This window comes from Lepisosteus oculatus, chromosome 4 (assembly GCF_040954835.1).
Source record: "Lepisosteus oculatus isolate fLepOcu1 chromosome 4, fLepOcu1.hap2, whole genome shotgun sequence".
Taxonomy (NCBI): Eukaryota; Metazoa; Chordata; class Actinopteri; order Semionotiformes; family Lepisosteidae; genus Lepisosteus; species Lepisosteus oculatus.
The window spans coordinates 57462759-57476719 of NC_090699.1; the positions used below are offsets into that span (position 1 = coordinate 57462759).

Genomic DNA, 13961 nt, shown 5'->3' on the forward strand with positions numbered 1-13961 from the left:
CATGAGAATCTAAGAATGGTTAGGAGGCGAGCATTTGGCCCACCTGCCCTATTCCATAGTAGTTTATTGATCCAAGAATCTCATCCAGCAGTTTCCTGAAGGAATCTAAGGTGTTGGCTTCAACCAGATGGTTAGGTAGCTTGTTCCATATTTCCAGAACCCTTTTTTGTTTGTTGTGGTAGATTACAGTCTTCACTGGAGAGTCAATAAGCAACAATAGCTGCAGAAAGACGGAATGATCATTGGATTTAAGATGTAAATATTTACCATGTACGGTAGCTGTTGTTCTCAATGATCAAGTCTCTTTTCTTGCCTTTTAAGCTGCTGCTTTGATTTTAATTAGGAAAATGTAACTGCCATTGTAAGTGTGACATGCAGTTATTAATTGGCAAACAAACAGAAGCCGGCACCTTTTATTGATAAAAAAATGAAATCCCTTAAAGTTAATGGAAGCTCCCAGACCTCTATTCTTCGTAATCCAAAAGATTAGCCTTCTAGAAAACAGTCAATCCAATAATGCATTGCTGACATTGACCTGCGGCTGCCTACAATGAGGCTTTCTGAGAAACTAATGAAACTCCTTTATCAATGTGAGTTACAGTTAAAGGGAAAGAGGGAATACGAATAACAGTCAGTTGCACACTTAAAGTGCTTGCTAGCAGAAGGGGGGGGTGAGAAAATGAGTGTCATAATGCAGACCAGAATTTGAGAACTACCTTTTAGGAGTAGCAAAATGTACCTTTTAATTAAGAATAACAGTCAAAATTCAAAGTCATCACAAGCATTGGGGGGGAAAAAGGCTGTGTTTCACTGGTATCTCTAGGATGTGAACTGATAACCATCTGAGACTTGGCAAAGCCAGAGTCCTTTTAAAGAGGGTTGACAGATTAATATTCTGTGCATTTCTTCTTTAAAAACAACCTTTCTACAAAAAGACAGATTGCTTTTGAAGACCATGGCTGACATTAGCCCAAGGTTAATGAAGAACAAGTAAGGTAGACAAAATGCTTATGAACCTCTCTAATGTGGCTTGAAAAGAAGTGTACTTTATTTTTAATTGTAGATCTAGATATCCACATCTGAGGTCAGTGTTCCCAGTAGGACATTAACTTTATTGGAAAACAAAAACATGATCAAGTTCTTGTTGCTGATGTACAATGAGGGAGGGGGGTTAATAATGAAAACGTGCCTAGCATTTTCACAATTTGACCCAGAGAATATGGTAGATGTTCAGTCTATTTTACATTAAAAATCTTCATAAAACCCACAGTGTGAAGTTACTGTTGGAAATAGTTATTTTTCCATTAAGGAATAAAATTGAATTCTAAAGTAGGTAGTGTTCTTTGCCATTTGTCATACTACAGTATATAAAGTATGCTGGACAACAATTGAGAATATGCATATGACATTTGACTGAACAACTCTCTAAGTCTTGATGGCAACAATCAATGTTATGTCCTACAATTAATACTATACAGAGATTTCCAAGTGGATTTATATCTGTCTTGAAACTAACAAATGACTTTTTGGACTTTATTTTCCACTGGGTATCAATCACAAACAGTACTTTGATTACAGTATATAATTCATAGAATTTAAATGTTGTATAACATACAGTATTAAACAATGAAACACCTTTAGCAAAAATCTTCATACCAAGTCTCCAACAAGCAATACAGAAACAGATCATAATCAGAAGAATTAATGCAATATTAATTATTTAAGTATTAATATTAATTATATTAAGTGTTCCCCCTGGGAACTGTATACAGTGCATAAGCTACAGTATGTGCTTGATAAAACTGGTTTAGCACAGGCAAATAAAAAAAGCAATGTTTTATGATTGTAAAGCATGGGAAGGGCATGTACAGTAGCATAAGCATATTAAAGAGAAGCCACAGACACTGCAATGATACTGTTGCTAAGGGCATTTCAGGACATATGTTCTATAAGAGACTTGTGTACAGATTGTTTTATTTTGTCATGCCTGTAGTCTAATGGGAGACACAACCTCCTCATATACATAATCAATTTGGAATTACAAGAAGTGAAAATACTGTGCACCTAAAATCCCTCCAGCTATTTGCAGGGCATTTCAGGGGCTTGGATATTAAGGAGAGTTTCAGCGTAAAATAGACTCCTGTTGCATCCTGAAAGTGACTATGTACAGTACATAAGGACGTCTTGTGTACAACTGTTGTAGTCAACTGTTGCACAATCACTACTGTAAGGAAACCTTTGTATACAGTATCTGAAACTATACAATATGACTGCATATGCGTTTGATGGCAGTGAAGTGGTTAGTTTTGCTGCCTTCCAGCACTGGGGCCCTGGGTTTAATTCCAGAGGTGCTGTCAGCATTGTGTGTCTATGTTCTCCCTGTATTTGTATGGGTTTCTTCTGAGTGCTCCAGTTTTCTCCCACTGTCCAAAGATATATTAGATTAAGTGGACCTGATGTGAGTGCATGCATGTTTTTACAGTGTCTTTGCATAGCCTGTGATGGACTGGCATGCCATCTGGGGTGTGTCATGTCTTGCACCCTTTACGTGCTGAGAGAGGCTCTGATTCCCCCATGAGCCTGTATTGGAAGGGGTGGATGCGTTTGCTGCATTTGCTGTAGGCATTTGGATATTAAATTTATGTTAATGTTATAGCACCAATGCAACTGCTAGAATTGAGGATGCTTTAAGGTCTATAAACTAGATGTGCAGGCTCTTGGAAACCGTAAGGCAGCAACACCTTGAACCCTGAACATACTGTAATGGAGGAGCATGACTACTGTACCTTACATGATTATTTTCATAAATAGAGAAAAAGACGGACATGCAGAGAAAATAATATGCATCTTATACATGTCTCTGTACTGCATCTCATGTATTCAGATATGATCAGATGTTGTTTTATACAACCTCTGCTACAGCTAATAAACATTCTGCACCTTTAACAAAGAATAATTAAATGCATAATGTTGACTTGTAAATCATCATCACAATTTATCAGTGTTTCAAATGATCTAGATCTAGACCTCTAATTTGAAATCTAACAGTTACTTATAAAGGAATAATAATATTATTAATAATATTATTAATAATAATAATAATAATAATAATAATAATAATAATAATCACAATCTAAATCTTTGAAGTACAGTCAGATATCCCATAAAGCCACCTTTTTACCCATAAAAAATTAACATATCCATCATAACATTTAGCTCCTGTCAAATTTAGGGAAGATATGACACATGCACTGATCAATGTGACTGCAAAAAAACTGCTTTAAAGTTTACATTCCATAGCGAACGCAGTCTTTCATCCTGGCCTGTGCAGTAAAGGACTATTATTTGTAACTTGAACTAGTAGCATGGAAATGGACTATACTAAGGGTTAATTTTCTTCTTGGTCATGAAATCGGAGTTCTTCTAGGAGAGACGTACTGAGAGAGAGGGGGCATACGAAAGTGTAATCTAGACGATTAGGAATTCATAAGCGCCCTTTCTCTCTCGCTCTGTGTGATACTGCAACGTTTTACTGTACTTCTGTGCTTTCCTGGGAATAAATAAAAATCGACAGTTATTCGACCTCCTCCATTCAATCAGTCGTCCCTCGAGTAAGTAACAGAAACGAGACTGCAAATAAATACTGCGAAAATTACCGTCTCTTTTTTGTGACAAGGCGAAATGAAGGGAGCGATACCGTAGATGCAACTGAAAATAAAGGGGGTTGTAAACTTGACGCTTCACTGTTCTATATTCAGGAGATGAACACTTGTGCGATAATGGTACACTGGTGTAAGGTGAACCAGCCCCTTGCGCACTAATAACACTTTGCTAAAATCACATTCCTATACCGAGATCTAGAGAAAATTGGCAATTGATCGCGCCTTGTAAGCTCTCAACACTGAGCCATTCATTTGACAAATGCATATTTGATTCTGGGTGGAGTGAAAGGAGGCGTCATTCCTTTCCATTAGAGCTCAGAGCGGAAGACACTAAGTATTCTCTTCGCTTCTCTCCATCCTTTCGGGTTTTTTTCTTGTATTTTTGCCACAGATGCGAGGCGACTAACGCGGAATGGACATTTGTTGAAGGACGCTGCACCTGATCACACACTGAACCGAGATGAAGTTCATCTGAGCGGGGAGGATTTCATACAGCTGTGCCGGATCTAAAAATGAACAATTTCTTGCTTGTTTTTTCCGAGAAGAAAAAAATAGGCATGGGTGGCTTTTGTTTGAAACGCAACTTTTCAAAATAGTTCTGTCACATAGGATTGCATACTTGTTTTTTTATTACTATTTAGTTTTGTTTTTTTCTATACAGTATATATTGTGGTACCATTTTAACAGTGCGGTGAGGACCACTGTTAATCCACATTTCTTCTGGAATATTGTTGCATTTTTCTTGCTTTCTGTGTAGCTGTCTTTCCTTTCTTCAATTTTAGCCGTCTTTAATTACATTTATTAATTTTCTTTTCCTAGAGTTAATATTTTTCCTTGGAATTGTCTTCGGAGCAACAAGCGACGCCGAACGCTTTAACCATCTTCGAAATTTTTAGTATTGGGCAGAGCTTACACAGTTTTGGTGAATAACGCAATTTTCTTGCAGAAGCAGTTGGAATTTTTTTTTTCTTAATTGCGAAATGGCTTATTTTTTAAATGACTTCAGACACCTCTGATAACTGTGTTTTAGATAGGTGCCTTTAGCAGTTTAGAGCCAATAACGGGAAACCATGGCCAGTTTTGGTACAGCATTCAAGCCCTACTTTCTATGGAGAGCGCTTTGGGTGGCAAAGGTTGTGGTAGAGTTGACACTGTCCCAGGAGATTTACGCACCCCATTCTATAAGAATTGAAGGGGACCTGACCTTGGGTGGCCTGTTCCCAGTCCATGCTCGAGGTACCCCCGGAATGCCTTGCGGGGATATCAAAAAGGAAAACGGGATCCACAGGCTGGAAGCTATGATGTACGCTTTGGACCAAATTAATAGTGACGACGAGCTTTTGCCCAATATCACTTTAGGAGCACGGGTATTAGATACGTGTTCTAGAGACACTTACGCTTTGGAGCAGTCCCTTACTTTTGTGCAGGCTCTTATACAAAAAGACACTTCGGATGTGAGGTGTACCAACGGAGAACCCCCCGTGTTCGTCAAGCCTGAGAAGGTGGTAGGGGTGATAGGAGCGTCTGCAAGTTCTGTATCCATTATGGTTGCGAACATTTTGCGGCTTTTTCAGGTAAGAATTATCACTGCTTCCTTGATGCCGTGATAAATGACCACCGAACATCTTGATTATAAGCTTTGCTTTTCCTATAATACGTTATAGTAGACTACTGGACTTTTTGAAAGTTGCATATTAGTATTATTCATCTGATTTGCCTCCTTTTTTGTCCTTTTGTCAGTAGGATATACACCGCAGTCCAGATGATTACCGCATTAAACCATTGGCTTTAGTCATATTTGATTTTTCTTTCAACCGTTATTGCTCTGTTCTACCTTTTCCCAGTAGAGGTTCTTTCTGACAAGCACTAAATTTATTGAACCATTCACAAGAATCACCAGAGAAAAACAAGGCGGTGATTTAAATGGGTTTACATTAGTGTGGAATCTTAGCAATAAACAAGCTTGTAAACTGAGAAAAGAAATCCGATACTAGTGGGAATCACTTTAACTTGCAGAGCAGGTCTCTTAGTTTGTTTTTCACAAGAAACCGTCACCTTCTATACAGTATACACTCTTATCTGCGATTCGTGTACACTAAAACGTGACGTAACCATTAATTAAATTGAGTATTCTATTTAATGCTATACCATTTAATACAGATTAATCTTTGTGCAGTTTTAAACAAGATCTTAAGCAACTAAAGTATCTGCTTTAATCCCTTAACCTATCGAAGTGTATAGAAAATCGTGTGACGTTTACGAAATTTGGAGACCGGCGTTCTTGCTACATAAGTGAGAGTTTTACTGCTTTCTTACCGTGCTGTTTACTGGATATTGAAATGTCTTAGTTCTTGTACACTGTATAAAGGTCGTAACTAGAAACTGATTCGACTGTCACCCGCTATTTAACAGAAACGTGAATTCTCAGTCGCGCTTTACCTACTGGTGGTGCTGAAAGAACAGCTCCTTGCAGTAAGCATACTGTACCTGCTTGCGCGTTTCAGATTGTTCCCGCATCATTTCCGTTAAACCTCATATAAAAACTTTATCCTTGTCGTCATAAAACATTTTTAATGTACTGCTGTTTTAATGACATCACGAAAATAAACGAGCACGTGGTTTGATGGAAGACATGCGCCGCTTTTGCAGACTATAGAGTATGGAATGCTTCTTTTCTAAATGTACTCAAATAGGCTCTGGCGTCGTTGCCAGACCGTTCTGGTATACTGTAGCAATTGGAAGCCAGGAATCTTAGAAGATGTGTAACATTAACGCAATGACGGCAAAGAAGCTTTGTTGTGACATGTATGACAGGAATACCGTAGTGCTTTATTATTTTTCAAGCCAATTAAAAGGGTTGGGTTGATATCTTGCCTTAATGTGATAAAACTCGTAGCGTGAGCCTGAAGCTTTGTCTCATATTTTGATCCCATAGGAATCATTTCTTGTCTACGGAAGCAACATGTTTTAAGTGCTCTGCTCGATCCAACAGCTGGGAGAGGATGCACATTGATGTTCAATCAGTCGTTGCTTGATTTGTGGAGACAGATGAAGAAAATAAACAATAAATAAGTTGGTATACAAAGAGCTAGATATTTTAAATCGATTCCTATTTCTTTTTAGATTTCTTCCTATTCAGACCAGGAGAATTATGAAACGGCATGTAGCTTTCAAAGGTTTTCACCTACAGCCACATTGATCCTAAAAAAAACAAAAAAAAAACATTGACAGGTACTCTGATATTTCTGCTTGAGTTAAATCAGTTGCAACACCAGGCAATACAAATACAGTTAAGCAGTATGACAAGTTGATTCAATTGTCATGGAAGTGTCGCTTTGCTTACGGCTGTTTAGTTCAGCGTGGCAGTGAGGCAAAATACCACGAAGTGTTTTAGATATAAAATGGTCTCCCGAGTGAAGATCTTTGTGTTCTCCTGTAGCATTTCAGTCTACCTCGGCTTCTCTGTTATACAAAATGCGGCGGCAGGTAGTATTGTAGAAAACAAATTGTCATACCGTTTTCAAATCCATAGGAATGCGCATGCTAATTAACACGCATACAGTTTTCTGTATTCCATTCTTTTTTTTTGTTCTCAGCTACAGCAATTCTTCTTCCCGCCCTCTGTCTCTTTTGGGTATAATGTGCAGAAGAGTTTGGCGCTTGTAACAAATGCATGAAACAGCAGTGTTACACCAAAGTGAATGCTCTACTACTCTGGATCAGTTCCCCATGGAAAGGATTCTCTAGCAAAACTCCCCTGTACAGATTTAAGAAATCCTGCTGTGGAATTTTAGTTCTTAGATTGCAGTGACAATTTAAAGCTTGAGGTTGTTGTTAAACCATTAATAAAAAGCAAGGTTTCTAGTCTTGTGTCGGCAGTATCCGGTGTTACTTTTGCTCTTTCAAATGCATTCAGAGAAATATCCCAAAATACTATTGTTCTATTCGTGTTTCTGTGAGATGTGGCTACTTCTACTAATTTTACCACAATAGGAAATTACAAAGTAAATCAATTTGTCATTCAGAAGTTGGTTATAAATGCAATTGCAAGAAATGCTGTAAAGTATTGCTTACTGGTAGTAGCACTTTGAGAAGGCAGCAGAATATTAGTTAAATCTTACGGTATATTTATAACCCTGTTTAATTTTCTCAGCATTTTGAAGATGAAATTTAATCTGAAATAAAAGAAAAACATATGGCATGTCCCCCTTCTTGTCCTTTACAAAATGTATTAGAACCCATTGTTTTGTATGTGTCAGGAAAACATGCCAATACATTGTTTTGAATGTTTTCCTTCTGAACAGACTGAAGAGACACATGCATCAGTGTTACTGCAGTTGGTACTTTCCTCTTACCCACCCATACTGGCATCGTTACTCCCTCAAACATGAAAAAATAAAATGAAATGAAACACAAAATGAATCCATAGTCATTTTAAGTTCAAAACCACTTTTGTTTTAAAAACAACCAATAGGCGAGTGTGGTCAGAAGGACTCTGGTGATTTTGTGTCTGAGAAAGCAATTCTGCTTGAAGGTTCTCAATGGGATTCTAAGAAATTGTAAGTCTGGACTATTGTCCAGGTGTTCAAAAACTTTCGTATTCATTGCACGTGTGACATAGAAAGAAATTTAAAAAAACAGAGTGTGTTTTTTTTAAATTCCCCACAGCAGGTTCAATTTGACTGAATTCAGTAAACCTACCAGCAAGTCTTTGCACTCTGCAAGGAAACTGGAGCACCCAGGGGAAACCCACATGAATACAGGGAAACCCCTTAGTGATAGCACCCTAGGAACTGAACCCATGACCCTAGTCCTGTGAGGCAGCATTGTTACTACTGTGCCACTCTGCCACCCCGATATTGTAATAGTATTGTATACAGTAAATAGTTTTATACAGCTATGGTGTATTTTTGGAGAAATTGCTTGTAACTACATCTAGGTTTAAAGTAAGTTGCTTTGTAAACTGGTGCTGTTTGTCAGACAAGGGCATGATTTGGTTTAATAGAGTCTAAAGATTTTCTATACAACATATAACAACCTACAATTTTGCCACGGTAAACCTTATTGATTTAATGCCTCCAAGACTGTGACAACTAGAGATTGTCAGTTCAAGTTACAGTAAGTGTTCAATGATTTCAACAAGGTGCTGTAATTACTATTAAATCTACCTTTTTGGGTTTGTGAAAGCCAATTCCAAAATATATTCCATATACCGTATTTCAGCAAAAATTCTGCACTTGACAGTCATTCTAATTACTCTGGCCATGCAAAGCTCTGCAAACTCTAAACTAGCTTCATGGCATGTGTGTGTCACTGCATGCATTGTGACAAATCTAATGCCACCAGGGAAGAGCAAATTAAAGTAGATGCAGAGACATGGTTTTCTGATATTCAGACATTCAGTTGCAAACACATAAGGCTTGTTCTACCAGGTTTTACAAATCTCTGAATCTATCCTTACCATTAGTTTCCCTATCCCTGAACCTTTAAAGAAGCCTTGTTAAGTTGTGTGAATATTGGCGCTTTGTTTTTTCAATGCATTTTATTTAATGGTACAAAAGTCCTACACGATTATAGTGTTGTAGTAAATGCTGCAGTATGAATCTAGAATCAGTCCTGTGATATTTTTAGGTTTGATGCGTAGCACTACAATTATTTCAAAGAAGGAGGTGTTAATTTATACATTCCACTTGGATCAGGGATTGCCTGTTAATTAGGAATGAAGAATCACACGGCTGCACTAGAATTACAAATGACAGCAGCTATCAAAAAGAAACTCCCTAAACAAACACATGGGACAGCCAGCCATCATGCCAAAAGAGAGGAACTGTCTAACTTCCCCCACTCAAATCAAGAACACTAATTTGTTAATTAAATTATCTCCTTTTTTAAAAGGGAGGGAAATAGCAAAGCTTTTGTAGCTAAGAGATTTACTTTTACTCATCATCAAAATAAATGTGGGTAGATGTTGCATAGTCTGTCATCTCTAGAGTACTACAGATATCTTTATTTTCTTTTCCGAAATGAAGTTCTCAATTCTTTTCTTCTTTTGCTCACTTCCTAGATTTGGTTACAGGAATAACACTAATCATTTCTACTGGCACATGAGACATTGTTCATATTTAAGTTATATGGGTTTTGATCACGATTAAAGCAAATGTTAAGCTTTACTGTTTGTACTGTAATCATTTTGTGGTGGGAGTAAGAAATTCCTGATCTTTGATGTTTTTCTAAAACTCCAGTTGATTAAATACCTTTACTTCTGCTTTGGCATTTGTCATAGGCAGTGCAAGGCGTATCCTCAGCAGTGATAATATTGGCTAAAAATAGTAACATGAGAATGAAATATATTGGATCAATATATGGGATAGCAGGACAGATTATGGTGTGAGCAAAAGCTTTGTTTCCTAAATGTTTTGATTCATGCACATACAACATAATAACTGTCACATGTTAATCCTTAAAGTGTTTCAGCAGTTGTCCTGTTTAGATCAAGGCTAGCATGTACAGTACCTGTATTTTATTACTCAACATACTGTATGTCTTCAAAGCCCATGCAGATATCTTGTGATGCTAATCAATCCTTCTGTGATTACTGTCGTTGATGATTCATTTTTACTATCTGCTAACTGTTCAAGATACAGACATCTGGTAAAAAGTGAGTGAGCTTCTACATATGTCAGTTTCTTTTCATTTTGAAATACAAAAAAAGTTCTAACCAGCACAGGGGGAGGGAGGTACAATGGAGGTCTTGGCTTTTCTTTCTTGTATCTACTGTGAAACGCTTCAGTGTTCTACATCTGCTTTAGTATTCAGCGTTGAAGAGATTGTAATCCAAACACACTCAAATGGTTGTTTTGTTTGCTGTTAAATGCTTTGAGGAGAGCTTAGTTAATTTAATTGGCAAGATATCATTAAAAATAAAACATTAATTTGTTCTTGTTCCTCCCCTCCCTCTCCTCCACTTTCTTATTGACATGGTTTATATTAGTAATGAGGCAAGATTTACCACACTTTTTTTTCTTGTTCTCCCTTGTGTTCCTCCTTGGTGGAACATCTTTTTGAAACAAGCCTTACTCATTAAATTTGAATTTTGTAGCTTAAGCTTAAACAGCAGTCCTTTATATTTGCTGGTCTGTTATTAGCGTAACCAATAAGTGTGACAGAGTAACTTTAAAAAAGTTATCAGTTAGTGTACAATGAACATTCTCCTGTTTGTATAATCTCTTTCCCTTAATGCTTCCCCTATGCTAAAAGCCAGGAGGGCTTTAGGAGGATGACAGTATTAATAACTCACGCCATGCATTGACATGAAGTGAAAAAGTCACAGTTAAGGATTAGATGTTACAAATCATAATATTTTTTTTAATCTGCAATTCACACATGAAATATTCAATGAGGAGCTGTGTGGTTTAAAATGTGAAATTAATAATACATGCAGAAAAAAAATGGTTGTATCTCTTCATAACAGTGTGTCCAAAAAATTACCATCAGGATTATTTCAGAATTTACAGGCTCTCTGGTGTCTCACTGAAGGGTACCAAGCCAGCAGCAAATTTAAGAATGTCTCGTTTTAATTATCTTTCCCAAAGTATTGCTGAAGTCAGCTTCCAACACAACATAGAATGTGACACTCTATTATTAAATAAAGGTATAGTAGGCATTTCGTCGGGTGCTCTGGTTTCCTCCCTCAGTCCAATGAGGGATGAGTACTTTTAATTTTTTTTGCATTCTTAACAAAACAGCATCCTCATTTCTTACAATTTTTTTAGATGTCTCAGGTCTGAAATGTTATGTAAGAGATCTGTGAAGTCAACCTCACTGTACAACTTAGACATTTCTTAATATTTTGTGTAACATGCACAACTCAGTTAGCAACAAGCAGTCCTGCCAACTAGAGAATAGTCAGTTGCACGTGCCTCAACTAGTGCTGCTCTGCTCTCCGCTTGTTTAAAATAAAAATGTCTTCCCAATAAATAGATGAATTAATCACCCAGACTCACTTCAGTAATTTTACCAAGGAAGCAATGGTGATATGTGGAATATAAAATATTTCCTTCACCAATCGATTGATACCTAGCACCTCGTAAGCTGCATATTTTCCAGAGACACTCATCATCATAGCAGCAGATTGATTTGTAATTGCACTCGTGAGCTTCTAATAAAAAAGATTGTGTAGAGAGTTATCCTTCAGATGGTAAATGCTATATGATCGACTAATAGATAAAAATGAACATGAGCCAAAATAAGAAGAATTTATTTGCGTGTGCTGCTTGTTATCTTTTCCCTAATCTCGCCCATGGGAGCTATCCAGGTGGGCATTGGATTCCCCCCCCCGATGGCTGCTTTTTATTTGTGCAGCTGATTTATCTCGTATTGATCATCATGTTGCATACTGTATGTTCTTTGAAATGAGGAGAGTCAAAATGAATGATGAGAGTATCAATCCTGTTCTCCCATTTGTATAAAAAGGGTAAACAGGACTTTACTTGTTAATGATGGGTTAATTATTTCTTCATATTTACAGATACTTCCTTGATTTATTATTTGATATGCTAACACACTGCAGTGAAAGCTAGTTAGACATTGAAAGTTGAATGTAATGTTGACTGTAATGGACATGTCTGTATGATTAAAATGTTGAATGCCTTAGCACATAACTGAGATGTTATGATGTCCTATTTTAAATATACGTTTTCTGAGACAATGAAATTATACATTAAGTGATATACAGTATCTTCAATAATATTTTCATTTTGCATACAGACAGCAACATTCTGTAAACTATGAATATGAAACTAGAAAACACTGAGATAGAAGAGGCTATCCATGAAGCATAACTGTATGTACAGTACATATCATATCTTGTACACAATATGAGAAAGCAATTAAAAGGCAAGAGAAATGTTGAGATACAGTATATATTTAAAAGCAAAACATTTGAATTGAATGAATGCAAGTACACAATAATTTAAGTTTCATACAGAGTAGTCTTATTGTACTGTCTCCCATTTGATGGAAGTTGAAAGGAATGAAATCCTTGGACAGCAGTAGGTAGAGTCCTTTAATTGCAAGGCTTCACAATGTGCATAAAGCAATTGTTTACTATCTCAGAAGAGGCTGGCACACAACTGCAGCCATATGTGACTTGCCAGAAAATAGATAGCCAAGATTTACTGCCTAGGACCTTTTCATCAGAATGATACATCTTCACAGTTTCTAGCAGTGTTTAATGAACCTCTGAAACACTCCTTCCACATAGCACTGTTAGCGGCTGTGTTGCTCTGGAGTGCCTCAGATAAAGGAATCCATGTTTTTAAACATACGCATCTTGTTTCCAGAGACATCAAAACCTGACTTCAGAGAGTTGACAAACAGATAAGAGTCAAAGGGTTAAAACTCCATCAAGCCCTTTTGTAGTCATCAGGTTTATTTTTGTTAAATACAGGCCCAGACTCACCAGAGCACAAAATGTTATGCCCTAACATCAAATTTAAACTAATTTGTTAAGCAAAGCCTCAGTCATAGGTTTTCATTCCAGCAAGATGTGGAGCAGAAACCTCAGCATTAACACAATCACTACTGTAAATGTAAATTTAAGTATTCATACTGTACTATAAGTGTGATGTTTAACATATCATGAAATATGAATATACAGTAACTCCTTGCAAATTACTTACATGTGTTTGTATTATAGTTGGTTTGTGTTGCTATAGAAAGAAATAACCCATGTGTATAGTTTTTTTTTTGCTGGAGAATAAATCAATAATGCCAAGATTAGCAGTTAAATATTCTCAGCATTCATTCATTCATTCTCTCTTTGATAACAGGTGCACCTTTAAGGTCTTAGATTAAGAATATGGTTGCCCTGACACTTTTATTTTTATTTAACAAAGGGTATGCACCTCCATTAATAATAAAGACAAGTGCAATATACAAATGCTTATTTTTATTTGACTCTTTCTGTGTTCAGATATATAGGCCTTTTTAAAGTGAAGAACACAAATTTGCAGTTCAATGGCTGACAGAGAGAAATAGACATGGAACACTAGTAAATTATCAAAGTAAATACTGAATCAAGCAGAGAAACTTAAAAATGCCCTTCTAAATAATAAAATGTTCTCTAAATACATATTGTAAGAATGGAAATATTGAACTGAACAACTTCATGAAAACAACCTACAAATTGTTTCGTACAATTGTTATGAAAACCTACAAATTTCGAGGAACATTAGATGATAATGATAAATAATGTATTGCGATGGTATGGACACGTGCACCGCAGCAATGACACATCAA

General features: G+C 36.7%; 1 protein-coding gene across 1 annotated transcript in view; it reads left to right on the plus strand.

Annotated features, from left to right (window-relative positions):
- The first annotated feature begins 3488 nt into the window (after positions 1 to 3488).
- grm7 (glutamate metabotropic receptor 7) overlaps positions 3489 to 13961 on the plus strand; it is a 239051-nt gene continuing 228578 nt past the window's right edge. The window contains exon 1 of the mRNA XM_015347912.2: positions 3489 to 5236. Within this exon, the coding sequence (XP_015203398.1) occupies positions 4733 to 5236 (504 nt within the window). The 5' untranslated portion in view covers positions 3489 to 4732. The remainder of the gene's footprint in view (positions 5237 to 13961) is intronic.